At 42.8% G+C, this 20,037-nt stretch overlaps 1 protein-coding gene across 3 annotated transcripts in view; it reads right to left on the bottom strand.

Moving 5' to 3' along the window:
* Positions 1 to 20,037, bottom strand: part of LOC105835475 (zinc finger protein 808) — an 86,831-nt gene that overhangs the window by 29,268 nt on the left and 37,526 nt on the right. For all 3 annotated transcript variants that reach the window (XR_004963071.1, XR_001138981.3, XM_028189130.2), the window contains exons 7-9: positions 19,540 to 19,731; positions 15,487 to 15,664; positions 11,052 to 11,278 (exon numbers count right to left, since the gene is read on the bottom strand). Coding sequence is in view for 1 of the 3 variants with exons in the window: in XM_028189130.2 (XP_028044931.1) it covers positions 11,060 to 11,278; positions 15,487 to 15,664; positions 19,540 to 19,731 (589 nt within the window). In the remaining 2 variants the exon portion in view is untranslated. The remainder of the gene's footprint in view (positions 1 to 11,051; positions 11,279 to 15,486; positions 15,665 to 19,539; positions 19,732 to 20,037) is intronic.

Below are 20,037 nucleotides of genomic sequence, written 5' to 3'. Positions count from 1 at the left end.
CACTTGTCGAAATTGGTTCTCGTGTGACAGATTCAACCCTCGCGGTGCCGTCCCTTAAACCGCAACCAACCTCGGGCGATCATATTGGATTTATGCGCTGCTCGGTATAATGGCCCATTACCGGCGTGCATTGTAATGATCGGATCGCCCGATGCTAATGGGGACAGCTGGATTTTTCTTTCTCATTCTTTCCGTTTTCTACGATCGTGTAGCATCGCGTGAAACTGTGCGACCTCGCTACCGAGTATGCCGCGCGTGTAAGCTCCACGGCAGGGCGATCCTTATAAGGGCTGTCACCGCGGTTGCCCGGGATAGGATAATAAGGTACTACCTCTTTGCTCCTTGGGCTCCCGGACAACGGGCGGTGGCTGTCCCGATCGTGACCGTCCTGTCACGAGGCAACGCACGAGCCCTAGAGAGAGCCTCTTCCTTTTTCCCCTTTCGGGGCTTTTCAACACAGAGCGCTCGCGTGCGTATCCTTGATGCTCCCGACGCCCTCGACGGCTAACCAAGAAAGATGGACGCCTCTCGGAACTTATGCCGCGCTCTCGTCCTTGACAAATCGAAGATATGAGGGAAGAAAACCGGGCACGTGTTCGCATACACCCTGTTGGTTTGTAAACGCGCGCATCCATGTAGCCCGATCGTAGGATGCATTCAAGGGATTATATCGCTTTGTAAAAGCGCCGGAGATACACTTGATATCGCTATATTAATTTCAAAATAATTTGTTCTTTCAAGACGTGCTAGTTTTATCGTGTCTCCCGAGTTAAGCGCGATACAAATTGCATCGTTATGATTATTAATCAGGAACTAGGTACTCGCTTCTTACGAAAGCGTTTCTACGAAACTGATAAAGTGATTATGTGCAGCACAAAGTTCCCAGATATTTAATTGATGCCTTAGTTCGCTCGCACGTGATCGACTACGGTAGTAAAAAAGATATGAAAAACTGGTTTCGAGGAAAATTAATATATACAAGTCGACCTTCTTTTAAATAAAATATAGGCGGCGATATATCCTCCTTCGTGCTGTGGAGAAAGAAACGTTTTTTTTTTTCATAAAAATCAATTTTTAGAGGCAAGTCACCGCCTGATGTTAATATATACCGCCAGGAAAGACAGAGTTGTCTCGTCATGGAAATGCCAGTAATTATCACAACGTATATTAAATTAAAATTATTATAAATAAATTATAAACCTTATTTCAAGGTAAAGTACGATAATGTCTTGAAATAAATTAGTTGTATTGTCCTATGAATAAGATATTAAAATTTCTATAAAAAATTTCAAAAACTCAAATTTTTTTTTTTAGAAATAAGACATAAAATTTCTACAAAGAATTCCAAGAACTGGACAATTTTATCTGTTCGTATATATTTTGTATTTTAATATGTTTTAATATAATTTTGTAGTAATAATTTTGTATCTTTGCTGTTATTCTAAAAAACGTTTAATTCAAGAATCTTTAGTGTATGATAAGTGCCTGGTCCAAGGTATGACAAAGCACCGATAGTCCCGAGAGCGGCCTAATCCCGCACGTTTACACACGTATAGGCGAGCAAGCATCGAAGTTCACGAGGATTGAACGTATCGGGGCCCCGCAGATTGTATCGGGCGAGCGAGTTTACGTAGAAATCCGCGTTCTATCGGAGAAGAGCGACTGGCCGAGCCGCTCTGGACCTACCTAACTTTACCGTTCTCCAGGAGTCGGACCTCTTGAGTCTGCTAGTATCGCGCTACGAATCGTCTCTCCCTGGATCTTTTGCCGCATACATTATCGCTTGGCCCGCGGCAAAAGCCCTCGCCAGAGGATCGAGGAAATAATTTTGGTTACAATTCTAAGTGGAGACACTTCGATCCGGAAAAAAATCAATTTGACTACCAAATTGTCCTCGTGTAATGTATGTCGAAAAATGTAAATTATTCATCAAAAATTAAATATTTAGAGAACATTTTCTGAATTGAGAAATATTGCTACCAAATTGATACAAAATGTGAATGCACGAGTTGCAATTAATTAAGTCGATTCCCTTTCATAAAAAATGTACTAATTTATAAGTTTTATATTACTTTTAATGCAGGAGAAAGAAATAATATTTTTAAACATGCTTAGAGCGCTGAGTTGGAATTTGCCGTTAGGAAAATTCCATCAGATCAAATTTTTTTAAGAAATAATCTTTTTTATATCTCAAAACCAAACCTGATAAAAATATATATTTTGATTCAAGCAGATTGGTGCTCTCCGTGTCAAAAATTACTCTAAAAAAAATTTGTTTTTGCACAAAACCTTTGTAAACTAATGATATTAAGAGCTTGTCATTATTAAATGTTTTATTATTTATTATATAATATTGGCTTGTAAAAATTTTTATTTTTTATGCATATATGTACGTTACATCGACTGTCATGAATCTTCCGGAGGTAGAACATTTGTGTTATAATTCTTTTTTAAATATAAATTCTACCATTTTATTAAAGGGAGAGGAGACAGGTACATTCGTTCTCGAATGACGATAATACGATCTTTACTACCATCGACGCGGTGACTCCAACAGCCGCATGCGTCACGCGCAAACCGCACTCGCGCGCGCTCGGGATTGTGGAGCTTATCCGAAACGATGACATTTATGGGCCCGCACGGCGTTTGCATTGGAACGAGCTGATCGGTTCATAAAGCATCCCGGCCGCGATTCCCTGATAGCCACAAATCAACTCAACTGGACCGTTTGGGCCCAGTGTTTCAACGATCAGCGATGCAGGGAGGATGTGCCCGTCGGAATGTACCTATGGGTCCGTGCTACCGCACCAAGACGGACACAAGTGGACCAAGACGAAACCGAGAGAGAAAGAGAGAGAGAGAGGGGAAAAGGGAGAGGGGAAGCAAACTCACACATATTCACGTCGGTTAGGAGCCGCAATCGGTGAAGGAGCAACACCGTACCTTCGTCTTCTTCGTGGTCTCTCTCGCAATGGACACGGTGTGATACACGTAACGCGACGCCCTTAAATCACTGCGGGGCCCAAACCTTCTCCCTGCCTCCGCATCCCTCCCCGCGCCCTCGCCCCGACTTTCGGGGAAGGTTGGCCCGGAGTAAAAAAAGATGGATTTATAAGGGGCCGCGAACCGGCCTGGCGTTTCGGGGATTCTTCTCGTTTGCGATTCGGGGACGTATCGCCCTCGAACTGCGCCTTATGCCTCTCCCTGGGAGCGTCCTATCGATCCGAGGATTATGCGTGATCTCGGGTAAGAGTCTGAGAGCCAAATGCCGCGAAGTGTCAGACCGGTCGTTTTTAAGAAGACGCATGGATCGCAGATGCATCAGTCCTTTCCCCTTTAAATTTATCAACACGCGCGCATCCAAGGAACTTATCCCTTGTACAAGCTATAAGCTCTGGAATATTTCCTCTCTTTTGTTATAAATCAAATACAAGAATTTCGAAATACAAGAAAGCCATTCTTTACTTGTCAAAATCAATTTATTTTATTCTTCCTTCTGTTTATATGTGTATATCATAAAATGTGTATTTCTAACAATATATATACACGTTAAAAAAATTTTTTAACGTATATTTAAAGAAGATTAGTACATTGATCTTGCAGTGAGAAATTGACTGCGAATAATTTAGACGGTCTGCGTTTAATAATCATTCGCACCGGGATGCGTGACGCAATTAATGCATTCCGCATGTTGTAAGACATACCTGCACGTGGTTACCCCGCAATCCTGCGAACTCCTGTATGCGCGCGCGCGCGCGCTCCGGAGAGGGAGACTATATTGCGCGGTCTTGATATTTACGATTGAAACAAATCGAATGTTATCAAGCATTCCGGGCCGACGATAAAGAATACAGAACAGACGCGGAGGCATTCGAAACTCCTGGGGGAGACATCATCGGGGAATATTCGCCTTGCTGGCGTCTCGCGCGTTAACCCCAAGTCATATTCGCGTCACGCCGTCATACATCGCGCCGTTGACGATTATTGGGTGACAACAAACATGTTATTACACACCCTCTAAAAATTTACGAGAATTATCGTCCGTCCCACGTCGGCGCACGCGAGGTACACGTGTACATTTCGAGACGGGGCGTTTTCGTGACGCAGGTCATTTCGTACAAAAATAAAGCGACGTGTTGTAACAGAGCAAAACGACGAAATAAATTATTGTGCTCAAAATTTAATGCAAATTGTTACAAGTTCTATTTGTTGCTTGCCATTCTCCGCCGTGTATTGGTTTAAAACCTTAACATTTTTATTCTCTCATCTCTTGAGTTCTCTTTTTCTTTTATCTTCTTTTCTCTCTCGTTCTGCTTCCTTTGCTCTCTTAATTTATAATTTGTTTATAATTATTTTATTAAATTTTTAAGAAAAATTCTGTTCGCTGATATAATAGGAGCGAAATTTAAAAAAATTTGATATATAAACAGAGAAAGGGATAAAATAAATTAATTTTGACAAGTAAAAATGGCATGCTTTTTTGTATGTCGAAACTATCAAATCTGATTTTGATCTTTAAAATTTTTATTTTTTATTGGGCAATTGATTTAAAATTAGCATATAAAACTATTACAAAAACGTATGTTAATGAAAATGTGAAACCATAGTAGAATAAATAGTATTAACTAAAAATTGAATGCAAACGACATAAATTAATAAGTGAAACAGGTTTTATTTAATCAAAGTAGATCTCGTGCTTAAGAATTCTCCTTGCGCGAATCTAATAATTTCAATAGTAAAATATTATAACAAAATATAAAATATTTTGCAAGCAGCTGGGAATTAAAATCGGTCTATCTATTTTATTCGTCACCTTTTGTAGATATTTGCATATAAACTGAAAGTACAATTTTTGTGTCACCATGAAAACATTCACAGAAGAAATAAAAAAATATAACAAATTAAATCGTTTTATTTGTATCAATCGAATTAACTCGATGTAAGCACTAATTAGAATCGCATCTCGAAGAAAGTATAGCACACAATATTTTGGGTGCTTACTGCCATGTAATCGAGATCGACAGGCGGTTCATACGAAATCGATCGACGGTGATTTTCCGCGATCTTTCCGCTCAAGATTCGACACGCGACGTTCGCCGCGACGAGAACGTTCAACCGGCACTCGATAACTCACGATTAGCGTAACACGCTCGGAACAAGATATCGTCGCCGCACGGGAGCGCGAAGCAAAAAATCCGGCTATTTCGGATGCGTGGACGCGCTCCTAAATCCTCGCGCGAGCGGTTAAACGAGCAGCAGAGGCCCGAGGAAGAGGTGAAAGAGAAAGAGAGGGACGGACGGTGGTGTGCACGGATCGCGGTTTTTCAATCGGGTTTCGGCGCGTCCTTTAATTCGTCGTGGATAACCCCTCATCCCTCCGTCTCACGCATGGGCACACGCACACGCGCGGCGCGTTGCTGCATTTGCATTCTCGGCGTAAGAGGCAAACTCACGCACGACAAGTAGACAGCAGGCATCGAATGTTTAATTCAAGATACGCGGGAGAAGGCTCGTTGCGTGAGAATGAGAGAGGAGTCACGAGTGCGTGAGTATGCGAGCGCGCGGGAGAGATAGAGAGAAAGAGAAAGGGAGAGAGAGACAAGTCGAGCGAGCGTAGGGTAGCAATTGATGGGACAGGGTGGCGCGTTTGTTGAGCTAATTACTGTAAGGCGAGGCGCTTACTCGCGCCGCTACATACAAACGGCATTAAAGGTGGTGGTCATCAATCCTCGGTAGGGCCCCTTCGCCCGCCTGGCGAGAGTCGACCCCCCTCCCCCTCCTCCTTCCCCTCGTGCCGCTCTGCTGCGGAGGCACTCCGCTCCTCTCGCGACCGCTTTAGCCGCGACATTAAGGATCGACGACCGAATCGATGAGCATTCGCGGAGTCCCGATATGATCCGATCGCTAAATCGCTCTGGCGAATGACCGCTTCGAGATCCGTAACTACGAGATTATTAAAAGCTGGCATATATAGCAGCCCAGTACCCCAATTTTTGTGGAACGTAATATTATACGGCCGTAAAGATAAGCGCGATACTTAAGGAGCGACTCTCGTTCAACGATACGCCGATCCATCCTCCTCCGGTATCCGAATCTGATCGGAATCGAGGAAAAAAGAAAATATTAAAAAGTCCATCATAATTAATTTGCCGCACGATACGAGCGATACCGAGACGGTAATCATTACGTTTGCGCGGATCTGAATATCTCTCGCGTTATATTTGATTCGATAAATGACTCTCGCAGGACGTGTATGGCGTCCTTTTAATTAACCGGATTCTACGATGCCTTCGTGCAATCCCTTCCGAGGGAAGTAGGCATCGATATTTTTGACGCCGCGCGGTAATTAATATCGTCGCTTAATTGTATAAACCGCAATAGGGAAGGATGCGCATTTACTTTGCATTTGTTTAGCGTCAAGATGGATTATTATTGGCGTTACGATCCGATGGGTATGCATCGCCTGTACGGGATTACAAATGATGTAATATTAATTGGTCGAGATCCGCATTGGTCGAGTCTGTCGATTTCTATCCGCGCTACATGCGCTAGATTGAACGAATTAATAATATCCCTCCGTCTCTAATTAACCGGTTTTCTTTCTCCGGCTTGATTCGAAATCAAATTTAATTATCGCCTTACACCCGTGTGTCCTAAAGTAAAAGAACGTAAACATATCAACAAGTATGTAACACAATGCCACGCATCGTTGGCGAAACTCAGTAACAGAATCACTGCAACTGAGAATTCATTTATCCTTCTAAACCCAAAACGCGAAAAATCGACTGTCTGACCGCTCGACAAACAACTCATCGAGTTTCGCCGAGATCGAGGGGAGATCGCGAGCGCTCCTTGCGTGCCTCCCGCCTCGGACAAACGTATCATCAGCGGCGATTCATTGCGTCTCCGCCTCCCGAGCTCCAAAATGTCGGGCGATAATTTTCTAGGTCCGTCTCGGAAGGACTTTATTAACCGCTGCCGTTACCGTCGTCGGCGCTCCCCGTCGGGGGGAAACACGAAAACTGATGCGTACGTCATCGGCTGGTTGGTGCGGGGAAGACCCGATTCTCCGCAACGCGAGAGGGTGTCATCGGTCGCGGTATAAACAACAGGTGCGACCGATAATTAAGACACGGCATTTCGACACCCGCTGTCGTGACACGCGAGGTCGCGTGGAAGCGCAAGAGAGAGAATATCGTCCTGGACCACGACGGAATTCCAAGTCTCACGGGGGAAGGGAAGTGATGGTGCGAGGACCGGAGAAAATAATGAAAAAAAAAAGGGAGAGACGCGCGGAAGAATCGCGCCATGTGCGAGGGCTCCGCGACGGCGGCGGGTAGAAGGTATTGCGTGGATTCATCTGGATAAAACCGCGGCGCGATCAATCACCCCGGTGATTAACTGCGCTACCCACGGAATCGAACCCGCCCGTAATTTATGGCGGTTTTTCTAGATAAGATATAAGGGACGTGTCGAGGTGTGTGACACAGGTGTTCATGTAGGAAGTGCGCTCGTTATTGAAATAACGCGCTCGTTGTATCCCCATGATATAAGTGACTTCTACGCGCGTATATATATATCTCTATGTGTATCTCGAACGCTTGACGAGATCGTAATGGAAGCGAGTCGTTTAATTTCTCCTCGTGGTGCAGATAAACATCAAGTCGGGTCCGTCCTTTGCGTCAAGCGAGTCATTTCCCCGGTAAAAACATATTTATTACCATCTTTTAACATGCAAATATTAACGTTAATGATTTTCAGATTAAAGCCACTAAGATTTCATCTTGCATAATAATTACATTACTTTATATTCAATTTCATGGGATAAAATTTTCGATTCCGTAATCGCAACTCGCTGTCTCGACTCTGCACCTATAGCTCGTTCTTTTAGTTCTTGAATTAGATGTTTTATCAATATTTATGATGTTTCGAATTAAATGTAATATCGTCTGGCTACATATATCCTCTCAAAAAAATCAAATTCGCGTAAGAAAAAAAAAGGATTAATTTTTACGATCGGTAGCGACAAGGACGGGCTTAACTATCGCGCGCGCACGAGTGCTCGGATGAGCGCTATTGTGAATGCGCGGCTCCTATGCCATCGATATAACTTTCCAAGTGTAATTGAGAGAATAAAGTCCGCGAAATTTCGCGAGCCGCGACGCTGGCTCGTGGATCGTAAAGAGGATGAGCATGTCCCGGCGTAACCTGAGGCTGCGAAGGGGCTGCAGTAACGCGACGAGGACACGTCGGGAAATGAAAACGAGGGGCGTCCCGGTGCCGGCACGACGTTCTACCAACCCCACGGGGAGCCGGCACGTTATATCTTCATTAAGCAGTATACCTAACCGTCCTGTCGCGCGACTTCTTAGCACTTCGCAGCCCGCGCTAATTTTACGTTAACTTCTTCTTTCTACATATCGGTTTCTCCGTTCCCCGTGACGTAGTCACATAAAGACGCTGGAAGGACGAGCAGGCGGTGAATTGTCCTTAACTCCGACAACACGGCGCGTATCTCTGTTTGACATTTTTTCCCTTATTTCGTAATAATAATAAATAAGAATAGTTCTTAGAATATCTCTCTCACATTTCTCGAAGAGATATATTTTGGAGGAATTATAGAATTTAAGAAGAATTTTATGTTATAAGCAATTTTTTAATAATTTTTAAAAATAAATTCCTAAATAAAATGTTAATATTTATATTTCATTATTAGCCAGTATTTAACATATCTGTATATCGTCATTTTTGTTTCCTTAAAAGTTGATTCAGTTTGTAAAAATCTGTAAATTTAATTGATAACTTTTTAAATTATACCGTAAATGCATGGAAAGAACAATTTTGCTAAAGTATTTAAAAATTTAACTGTAGATACACAGTTATGAAAATAATTTTATTAGTTTATCAAAATAAGTATCTAAAATGTTTAAGCTGATAACTGGAATTTTTTGGAGCGTTCATTCATGCTTGAGTGCCCCATATAATTATTCTGATAATCCAACAACATTATTTTGTGTCTAGTTAAAGTTTCAGATACTTCAGCAAAACCGCTCTTTCCGTGGTTATCAGAAAATTTCCGGTATAAAAACCAGATTTTAGTTTCCCTTTCAGACATAAATCTTTTTCGAGATAGGACCTCTCTAGTGCGACCGAGCGAAGTGTCACTCAGCCTCCGGTTTTCATTAAACCGGACAGCCCTAACGACCTCCTTTCGGTAGCGAGGGAACCGACAGCGCATGCAAGAGCAGCCTCCTTAGGATTTAATCGCAACCCTTTGTCCACCGAGTAACGCCCGCGAGTCTCAGGATTGTGTCGATATACCATTCGGGGTCCTCTACGGCGGTAGAGCGTTGCGGAGGAAATTCCAGGTCCCCGAATCGCCGTAAGATCGGGACGCATCGTTATGGGTCCGCGCGCTTCTGTGCCCCTCTTTCTTCCTCTCGCTCGCTCGCTCGCGGGGCGGTATCAGGCCGGTCCAGAAGGAGGACGCGGTCGTAAATATTCGGGCGCCAAATAATGCCGGTTCCGAGCGAGAGCAAGCGACCACGACTGCCGGCCGACCCGTAATGAAGGACATCCTCGTTAATTAGTCAATAAATTATCCTTCGCGCTCACGACGCACCCGTGGTCCGGTCTACCCGCTCCTCGCTCGCTCGCCACCGCGTCTCCTCTCGTCTCCTCTTTTCGGAGATCGCTCGAGAGGGCCGCATACTTTACGACACCTATCTCGCGCGACAGCGCGATGCATTTCTCACAATCAGCGGCCCCCGAAAGACGGAAAACGCACGTCTCGTAGGACTATCGACGAGGTGGTCCACGTGTCGCTCGGATCGCCGGAATGCATCCTCCCTGATAGCGAGATGACGGTCGATCACGAAAATAGATCCTCGGGGACGAGTTTGCGCGAACCCGTTCCGACGAAAGCGTCGAAGTAACAGTGAGACGTTATAAGAGAAACAGTCCGTGTGATCAATCGCGATTATATGTCAGGTTCAACAACCGAATTGACTTCACGTTGTTTCCTTAGATTTACGAAGGGAATCGGTAGGACGGGTAAGCCGGATCGTGCAATTATCATCGAATTCTCGTGCTGATTGTAGCGAATGCGTGTTCGCATCTCTCGGTAGAAGCACACGCGTGCTGCACCATGCACGCAGGTTGACGGGCCAGCGAAATCCTCTCGTAATGTCCCGCACGGTATAATGTCGTGCACCAAGCATAAAGATCCGATCCTATACGTGTCCGAGTTACATACCATGCCACGTGACCGTACATCACTTTAACTACTTCCTGGCTCGGTACAATTCTGCCGGCTCACGCGGCCGCGAAGAACGGTGCTCATCTCTTCCGAGAAAACCTGGCGTGAAGACTCGGCCCGAGCTGCACGCTGGGCCGACGACGGCTTAGGAGAAACTCGGATAGAATAACGTATCTCGAGTTATCTCGATAATTATTAATGTCGAGCAGTAGATATATTATTTTCATGATATCACATAATAAATTTTAGGGAATTTTTACGTGACGCAGAATGATCTCTTCCTTTTACTACACGGAGAAAACCAAATAAGTCTAGATCTAGATTTAAAATTGTTTTCTTTTAAACAGGTCCTTAGAATATTAATTAAAGGTTACAACTTTGTTCTCATAACTATTTATATGTCCAGAGGAAAATTATCATTCTTATACAATAATCTATTTAAAGATAACAAGTTCCTGAAATTCCTGAAATTAATTTTTTTTAACTTGTTTGGCTTTTATAACAAAACCTTAAATTATGTTGATGGTTTAACAAAATGGTTTGACAAAATTTTCCAACTAAATTAAAATTTTGTCAGTTCAAGAATTTATGCATTTAAGTTAAATATACAAATTTCAATTCAAGAATTTATATAATTAATGGAAATATATAAATACTTGAATAGACAAAATTTAATTTAGTTGGAAACTTTAGTTAAATTAACAACATTGTTTTCTCAGTGCATGTAAATGCTACGTACAAATCACATTGATTTTATAAAAGCGCAAAAATTGAACAAGTGTCTTTCTCATACCTTTCTGATTAATTGGGTCTGAAAATGTTATTCGTGTAGTTGTTCGCGTCATTTGGCGTCGGAAAGTCTTCGGCGTGGGCTTCCAGCAGGTGAGCACGAAGTTCCTTGGCGAAGTTCGTGCAGAACGGATCCGCCTCCTTTCCTTTACTCTTCTCGCAGAATTCGCACTCGTAGATCGTCTCACCCGGGTGCAAGTTCGTCGATAGGATGTGCTTCCGGAGATTCTCCTGCAAACACAAGAATTATCCATGACCATAAACAATTAACTCGACCAGCGTCTCGTAACGGAGGGGCTGCTGATAATCGATAAAAGTTCCGGCGCTTCTAGCGGCCGCGTAATTAATAGCCAATCAATGTAATCGATATCCCCATATTCTAACGGCTTTTATTAAACGAATCGAGCGCGTTTTACGAGCACGCTGCTCGATCGTTTTACGCGGTGTCTCTGCGATCCCCATCGAGTTTTATCGAACGAGTCTACCTGCCTTTCGGTCGTCGCAATTAAAATTTCATATGAACCCGTCGAATTTATGCACGCGCGCGTTTATACACATATATACACAAAGGGATCTTTCAGCGCCGATTTCGAGCGGCGATCGGCGGCCCTCACGCCGAGTCGAGGCACGAATCGAGTTCGCATTTGTTGGATACATCTGGACGAGACTTCAGCGATGTGCGGCGGAATCGGTTCGCTGCAGAACCGGACGCGCACGTTCGTCGGCTACGTTGGCGCGTTTAAAAGGCGCTCTACCCTCTCCGGGCTAAGTAGCCGGCCGTAGTCGTAAACATCTTCCTACCAGGCGGGCTTATACGAGCCGCTGATGGCAACGCGCGGCAACATCAAATTTAATTTCCCATAAGTAAATCTTCCCGCGGGCACCGCGCAGATTAAGGCTCTTTCACACCGCCGTGGGCGGTCGCGCGCTGCTGTCTGTCGCACAAATCTGACGTGAAACCGAGATTTCGTCTTAGGCCCCGTCGATCGATTCCGGATTACTGCGAGTTTAATTTCCCCGTGTGTCGGGGAACCGCGGCGCTACCGTGGGCGCACGGAAGGATGTACAACGCGCATTTACGACCGTCGGGAGTGGACGGTGACTTTACGAGGCTAATAATTTTCGGGTACCCGCAGAAGCAGCAAGAAGACGTTAGAGAAAGATGTTAGGGGCGGGAGAAGATATTAGAAGAAATGTATTCCGCTTTAATGTATTGGCGGAAGACCTGGCGGAGAATATCTGATAGCTGAATATCTGACGTTCCGAACGTTTTTACCATTGCGTGTTAAAGTCAGAATTTATCGAGCGTTGAACGATATAAGTGGATTTCTATTTCAAACGTAAATTGCGTAACGAAAAATATAATTCTATGTCTTTCTGAAACATTTTGCAGCCTGATAAATTCGCATTTGATGTAAACTACATCCAAGCGCCGCGTATGCTTTAACTACTCTCTCGCAGCTCTTTTAAGTTACCGCCGATATTAATTCTCTTCCAGGAGGGAAGGAAACGTGGTTAACTGCAATACTGTAACATAAATCATTATTTGATTTGATGAACAAGAATCGTCGAGAGCAGTGTCAAGGGCGAGCCAATTGCATCCTGGACTGTACAGAGGTCGTAAAAATTATGGAAAAAGAAAGAAAGAGAAAGAAAAAAAGAGAGGAAAAAATAAGATCTTGACACACAAATCAATGTATCATTGAACGTCCACTTCGATTCGTTCACCTTCTTCTTTCCTCTCCCGCAGAATATTTTATGATTATTAAATAAAAACGCGAGCCAATAATAAAACGGTAATGTCGGCCTGTAATTGCTTATCAGCCCGAGTCGCGGAATGTTACATGACGGAAGGCACAAAAATGTATCTACATCTTGCAGACGAGCAGGGAATGCGCGAGTGACGTAAAACGTCGAATCGTAAAAGCTCTAGTCGTTTCACTTAAATGTGGTAAATTATAATTAAACAGGTTCGAAGAAATTAAATTAATTAAACTGAAAGAAAAAACGTTACTTTACTTAAACGACCAAAACAAAAATAACTATTCCGCAAAATAAAAATTATCATAAACGTTGCATGAATAAGTGCAATCATTCTCATCACATCTGCAGCATGAAATACATTCAAATATCTTTTTCCTACATTCGTTCACTAATCAACGTTAATCATCACATCACAAATTTATAATATTATTTTAATAATTTTTTATCGCGAGATTTGACATGTTACATCATCTGAATATTCGTTTACCGCGGGTCACAGTCTATCGATGAAGTGGGAAGCGACTTTTCGACAACTCTCGGCGACCAATGTGAGAAAGAAGACGCAAGTTCCGGATTCGGTGTTAACCGGTGTCGGCTTCAGAAGAGTTTACCACCCTCGACGAAAGTTGTCCAAGTGCCGGCGGCGAGCCGATGGCGGGGGCGAGGAAACCGACTTCGCGAGGCGAGGGCGGAAGCGCCGGTCGGCAAAAAGCGGCGTCTAACCGTCCGAGGTAAATCATAGCGCGAGGGGAAGCGAGAAGGAAGAGAAAGGAAACCGACGCGCGTAATCTCGTCGACGTAGAGCCTCGTGCTCCTCTAACGTGGAAGTGTTTCCTCGTTAAATCGTTTCGCGCGCCTCTCGCACGTTCCTTCCTTATTTAAGTGTCATGCAAATAGCTATCACCGGGTCCGATACTATTCGCAGTCAGAACGCATCCCTCCCGACAGATTACTTTTTCCCGTCGTGGATCACGCGAATGTCGTCGGTGATTTGTCGATGCTTTAAAATAGATAGCCAAAACGACACCGATTTCACGTCAGAATATATCAGAATGTATATATATTTACTATGTATTACTAGTATTATATTTAGATACTTGGGCTGAATAAGCTTACTTAATTTTATTTTTTACAAACTTTATTTAATAGACTTATAATCTTAATTTTATTTTTTTACTATTTAAAATAAATGAATTCAATTTCCGAAACCTTATATCACAATATTTTTAAATAATATTACAGTATATTTTATTTTCGAAAAATCTTTGAAATTTTTTGCAGCTTATACATATATTGGATTACATTTGAAACAACTAGTTTTTTTACAAACCGAATCGATATCTTTTCTCTTTGTGAGAGATTAAATTTCTTAATTGATATTATAGAATATAATAATACACACGGTGGTAAAAAGATATAATTAGCACTGCAGAAAAAAAGCAATAACGAATAGATTTAATATAACTTTTCACTTTTTAGATTTTCGTGCTTAATAACATTTTCATATCAATTATTAAATACAAATACATTTTTCAAAAGTTTCATAAACTTCTTATATCTTTCTATTGTTATTCACATATCGGTCTACTCTACTGCCCTACTTATTATTAATGTGATTCTTTGAAAAGAAGATTGCTGCTAACATTAGAGTACAAATAAAAATACCTTAATATAATTACATTTTAAAGATAAAAAATACTATAATCAAATTTGTATGAAAATTAAATCTAAACAAACACCAATTAACTTGCAAATTTTTAATTCGAAATCTTATTATCGTAACATTTTTTTAAATATTCAATTTTATTTTGCTGATTGTTCAGCAATGGGGGCAGTGACAAGTACAATTCTATCTACAGGTGAAATTTCTTTGTCATTTCGCACGAACTGCCGATCGATGCATTCGCGAATGGGAATGAGAATCACTGGAATGAGTTTATGTCGCTATATCAAAAAGACACGGAGACCTCGTATGCGAGTCGCATCCCGACTCAAGCATCAAAGGGCATTAGCATACCGGCCGCGCGGTATGACTGGGCCGTGCGTGCGTGTGGGCATCCAGTGGGCACAATTAACTCGTTATCTTATCGCGCCTCGGCGGCGGCAGAGGCGGCGGCGCGGTCCAAACGTTAAGGTTGTACTCTGCTTAATTTACGCCACGGAGCCCCGGCACCGGCGGGACAAAAATTGGACCGCGTCGGGATCGCGGGGCGCGAGTCAACCACCGAGAAAGAGAGGGAGAGAGAGAGAGAGAGAGAAAGAGAGAAGAGGATGGGAGAGAAAGAGAGAGAGAAAGAGTCGCTACCGCGACGTTAAGGCGAGCGAAGACTTTGAACCCCGATGACGACCGTGTCGTGCGAGGACGCGTGTGCGTGTGCGTGCGGTAGGTCTCCCGGGAACCCATGCAAACGCACGTCACATAACGTACGAGCAAACGCACTCCGCTACTGGTTTTAGTCGTACAGCGAATACCGCGAATGTGTTTCGTGACCTTCATCTCTCTGTGGAGTATCTACGGCTAGATTGAAAAATCTGATCTCGAATTAGAACGCAGAGTCTAACAATGAGATAAAGCTCGTACTTCTCTGCTCTCTTTCTCTCGCGCGCGTGCGATGATTTAAAAAATTGTCTAAACTTACATATCGATGACGTAAGAAAGTATTTGACAGACTCACCAAGGTGTTACTGGCGTAGGGGCAGTGTCGACACTTGTACGGCTTGGCGCCGGTGTGCAGTCGCACGTGTCTCCGCAGGTTCGAGCCGAGTTTCGTCTTAAAGTTGCAGCCCTTGTAAGTGCAGAAGTGAATCTGGACCCTTTCGTTGTTCGCGGAGTCCTCGTGCCTTATCCTGTGCCTAGAGGGGAATTGAAACGGAGAGCCAATGTCAGTGGTAATCGGCGATCGTAAAGTCTTCCGGCGTACACGCGCGATTTTCACGGAGGCGATGATCGTTACGCGTTCCTTTCCGCTAATTAGATCCACTCGATGCTGAACCACTGGCGTACGCGTAATTAAAGCATAATGATACATATTTACGTATCCGATATGCACGATTATTGCCGTTAAATGAAAATTTCCCATTGGAATTAAACGGACGCGAAATTTATTGGGGCCGATCGAAGCGTTTTATGAAAGTCTGATTAACGCCCGTGCGCTAATACCGGTCAACGCGGCTATTAACGCCAGATAAACATTCTACGGTCGAGGTGAGGTCGATACCGGATATCTAATCACGGAAATATATCTGCTGAGGCATCATACCGGTGTCGCGCGTAAAGTAGCCGTTACCGCGATAGCCGCCGAGAGGAGGAGATACGAGTTCGTCATCGCAAGAGGAGAGCCAGGTGAGCGAGAAAGAGGCAGAAGCAATACCTTCTCCCGGAATGTATTTCAGTGGATAAATATTATCGATATCAGCCGATTTGCAATAAATCTGCCGGCCATACCTTAAAATCAACGTTTGTAACTAACGATTAATTGAGCTCGTAAGAGTGATCAATGGTCCATATATATGTATATTATATATATACATCCTGTGTTGAGCAAGACGTCGATTCAAGAATGTAGGAATTTAGTGGCGTGGTAAAAGAGAGTATAACGGAATGTCGCGGAACCAGAAATTGAAGTTCACGCATGATACATTCGGATTTCAATTCAAGCATGGACGAGGATCGCAAAAAGCGGAGGTGAAATAATTCATTTACGTGCGCTGCTAAAAAAGAGAACAAAAGGACGTAGTTAATTTATTTATTAAGTCCTTGCGAATCCCGTGCGTTCTGCAACACCTGAACCGAAGGTATCTTTATACAACCAGGACACGACAGCATGCTGAAATATGTATATTTTTTTTTCACTGCGAAATAGGGACACGAGATCGCATCAGAAGTGTGTCCTCCACACCATTCCAACCCCTTTCTCCTCCTCCCCCGTGCTTCACGGAGTAGTTCATCGTCGCAGTCGCGGCCCGATGATTATGAACGATGCGATATGCGTGCGCGATATTACGAGGGAGCCGTTGGCCGCGGGTACGTATACATCAGGTTCGAAATGCGTGACACGTTTAATTAAAATCCCGCGTGATTTACTCCGCCAGGCTCATGCGGCAGGGAGGAACGGGGCGAGAAAGGGAGAAAAAAGAGAGAGAGAGAGAGAGAGAGAGAGAGGAGGGCGAAAGAGGAAACGAGAAGAGAACGAACGAGAGGAGAGCCGATTCCGAGTGGACGTACGCGGAAGAGGAGCGTCGGCGGAGGAGAGTCCGCGCGACACACTCTGCGGCTGCGTTGAGTTCGACTCACGTAGTAAGTACTCAATTCACGATGAAATATCGCGGCCATGCGCGGACGATCATAACGGGTTGCCCGCACTTAACCGGCTGCCGCACGCAACTTCCGCTTTCGCGGTCCTCTCCACCTCGATCTTTCTCTCGCCGCCGTGTTATTCCTCCTCTCTCGTTCGTTCTCTCCCGACCTCTCCTCTCCCTATCCCTACGCGACATTCGTATTTCTTCGAGAGCCGTCTCGCGGAGCGGGGAAAAAAAGCGCGATGTCAAACGAAGAGAAATTTATTAGGGGCGCTTCCCACGCCACAATAGCCTCAATAAGGCTTAATTTAAATACGATAGCTATTCCTTTCTCTCTTTCTCTCTCTCTCTTTCTTTCTCTCTTAATTTTATGATCCGTTATTAGAGAAGTAATAATCGGTTACATGATTATTATATTATATAATCGAGAAAAAGAGGTCCCAATTAAAATACAATTTGAAAAAAATAGATCAAATGATTCAATAAGGCTACAGTTTGTTTCGCTCCAACAAAGAAATTACGTCTGAAAGCAATTTGCTGTGCTATTGAAACAAATATGATTAGTTTTAATTGCTAATTTACACCTAAACTTTATTTTTAACATAAAAAATTAGCTGTTTATGTACCATGGCTATAGATCTGCTGAATCAATAAAGTTCTTAATTTTAATAATTTTTTTCATATTAATGAATACGTAATAAGTCTATTATATCACTCATCTTCAACTTTAATTGGCGAATTGATTTGAGAATCTTGTTTTTCTTTTAATTGGATGAAACACGTAATGTTACATTAGCATTTTTATTTCTAATAAAGAGATAACTTCAGAACAGCACAAAAAAACGTAATAACAGAAGAATGAATTCATCGGTCACCTTTTTATATAAGGAAAAGCCGTTTTATAAAAGTATCTAAAAATTTAGCTAGATAGGAAAGTAATTTTGTTATATAGATATTTTAATGATCTATTAAAATAATAAATTATGAGGGACATTCAAACATAATAAACAATGTTGCAAAAAGTTTTGATATTCCATCAGCTTGAGCATCTTACATAATTGTTTTAAAGACCTAATCAAATTATTTTCAGATGTATGTAGCTAAATTTTTAAATATCAAAATTATTTTTTTTACATATTAACGAATCGTCTGCATCAATTTGATTTAACAAGATTAAAACGACAAAAGGTAAATATAGAAACGTTATAATTATAAGACATTTATATTCATTTTAATTACTCCGTTCGGTTAATATTCTGCACACTTCATCTCTTAAAAAATTTCTCCGTGTATATATGGCATGGTAAAGCTGAATAAGGATGAAAATATTTGGCGTCCGAATGAATCATTGAGCCGCGAATTAATTCAGATACAGATACCCGTCGCCTGGGCCCTAAAATAACCGGAGAATAAATCTAGGAGGTAGAGAGATAAAAAGCAGTACGAAAATTGCCGTCGTATCGAGGCCATGCGCCGCGCTCACGGAGATGTAATCGGATTTTCGATAAATTACTCTTCGAATTATATCCTCCCCATTGTCTCTATCAATAATCCGCGAAGATTGATTCTTTCCACTGTCCGCGTCCTCTCGCAATTACGTATGCGAGGCGGCGCGCGACGCGAGTACTTGCGTCCTCGCAATTAATTCTCCGCTTCCTCGAAGGCATCGATCATACATACGCGAGCCGTGAGCCGCGCGCGATTAATGGCGCAAGAATGCGTCGTTCTCTCGACGGGGACCTCGATTAAAATTAATGTCAATAATATCGGCAGTCCGAGAAGTCGTGCCGCCAGCCCTCCCTGCGAGAGACGGGGCCGTGTGGATCGCACGCGAGCTGAATTGTTAAAAAGACCCCGCGCATCTCCCGATATGCTCCCACCTTCCCTCAGTTGTGAGAACTAACGAGTTCAAGTATATCGAGCGAATCCGTAACATTTCGACGTAACAGTCGTTACACCGCTGACGTTGCATTCGACAATTCGTGGCGATGAGAATGCTACGGGCGCATTCGACATTTCTGCCGCGGGGTTAATAGCTGTGTGACTTATCCTTCGTGATCTTGGCGATTTATTATTTACGAAAACGTGTCTCCCGGTTTTTACAGTACTGAAATCTGTGACTTTCAATGCGTGTCTAAAACATTTTTAACCTTTAAATAGATAGGCTTGGATACTTTGTGGGCATAATTTTCTTAATATTGTATAATTTTTAGGTGCGCGCAACAAACGTTTATTGATTTTTATTACATTTCCATTATTGAACTCTTAAAGTTCATTATTTTTTAATTTCGTATAAATTTAAGTATATAAATATAATATATTAATAGATCATCTACTTAAAGATTAAAACTATGAAATGTAATCCATCTGATATAGTTTATTAATTGCAATGGAAGCAATAAATTTGTAATCCGGCACATCTCGCTTACCTGCGCAGCTGCGTCTTCGTTTTAGCGGCGTAGGAGCAATCGGGACATGAGTACTGCTTCTCGATGTTGTCGTGTACCAGCCTTCGATGGGTCTTCAGCTCGGTTGCGGTACGAAGAATCGTTGGACAACCCGGAAGGCCGCACTTGTACTTCTTACCGGCGTGTCGCAGCATGTGCTGTCGAAGGGCATGCCTGCGATACATAACATGCATTACTGCAGAAGATATTGTTTTTGATAAGGTATTATATACTGATTTTCCAAGATACGTTGTAGCAATAAAAAATAAATAAAAATGGGCATCACATATTCGCTGTATATGATAATAAAATTAATAAAATTTTTGTTTTGCTCTTATGTCATGTTTCCATTAATGTGATTTGAAATGTGTATCGTTAATAAGTCGACCAAGTACGCACGACTCGTGTCGCCGTACGAGATTCGCGCGATTTTTTTAAATACCTATCGACCGGCGTGGCGTGTCGCGAATAATGATTTCG

The sequence above is a fragment of the Monomorium pharaonis genome, chromosome 4 (assembly GCF_013373865.1).
Source record: "Monomorium pharaonis isolate MP-MQ-018 chromosome 4, ASM1337386v2, whole genome shotgun sequence".
In the NCBI taxonomy this organism is placed as follows: domain Eukaryota; kingdom Metazoa; phylum Arthropoda; class Insecta; order Hymenoptera; family Formicidae; genus Monomorium; species Monomorium pharaonis.
This window is presented reverse-complemented; position numbering and strand designations above follow the sequence as displayed.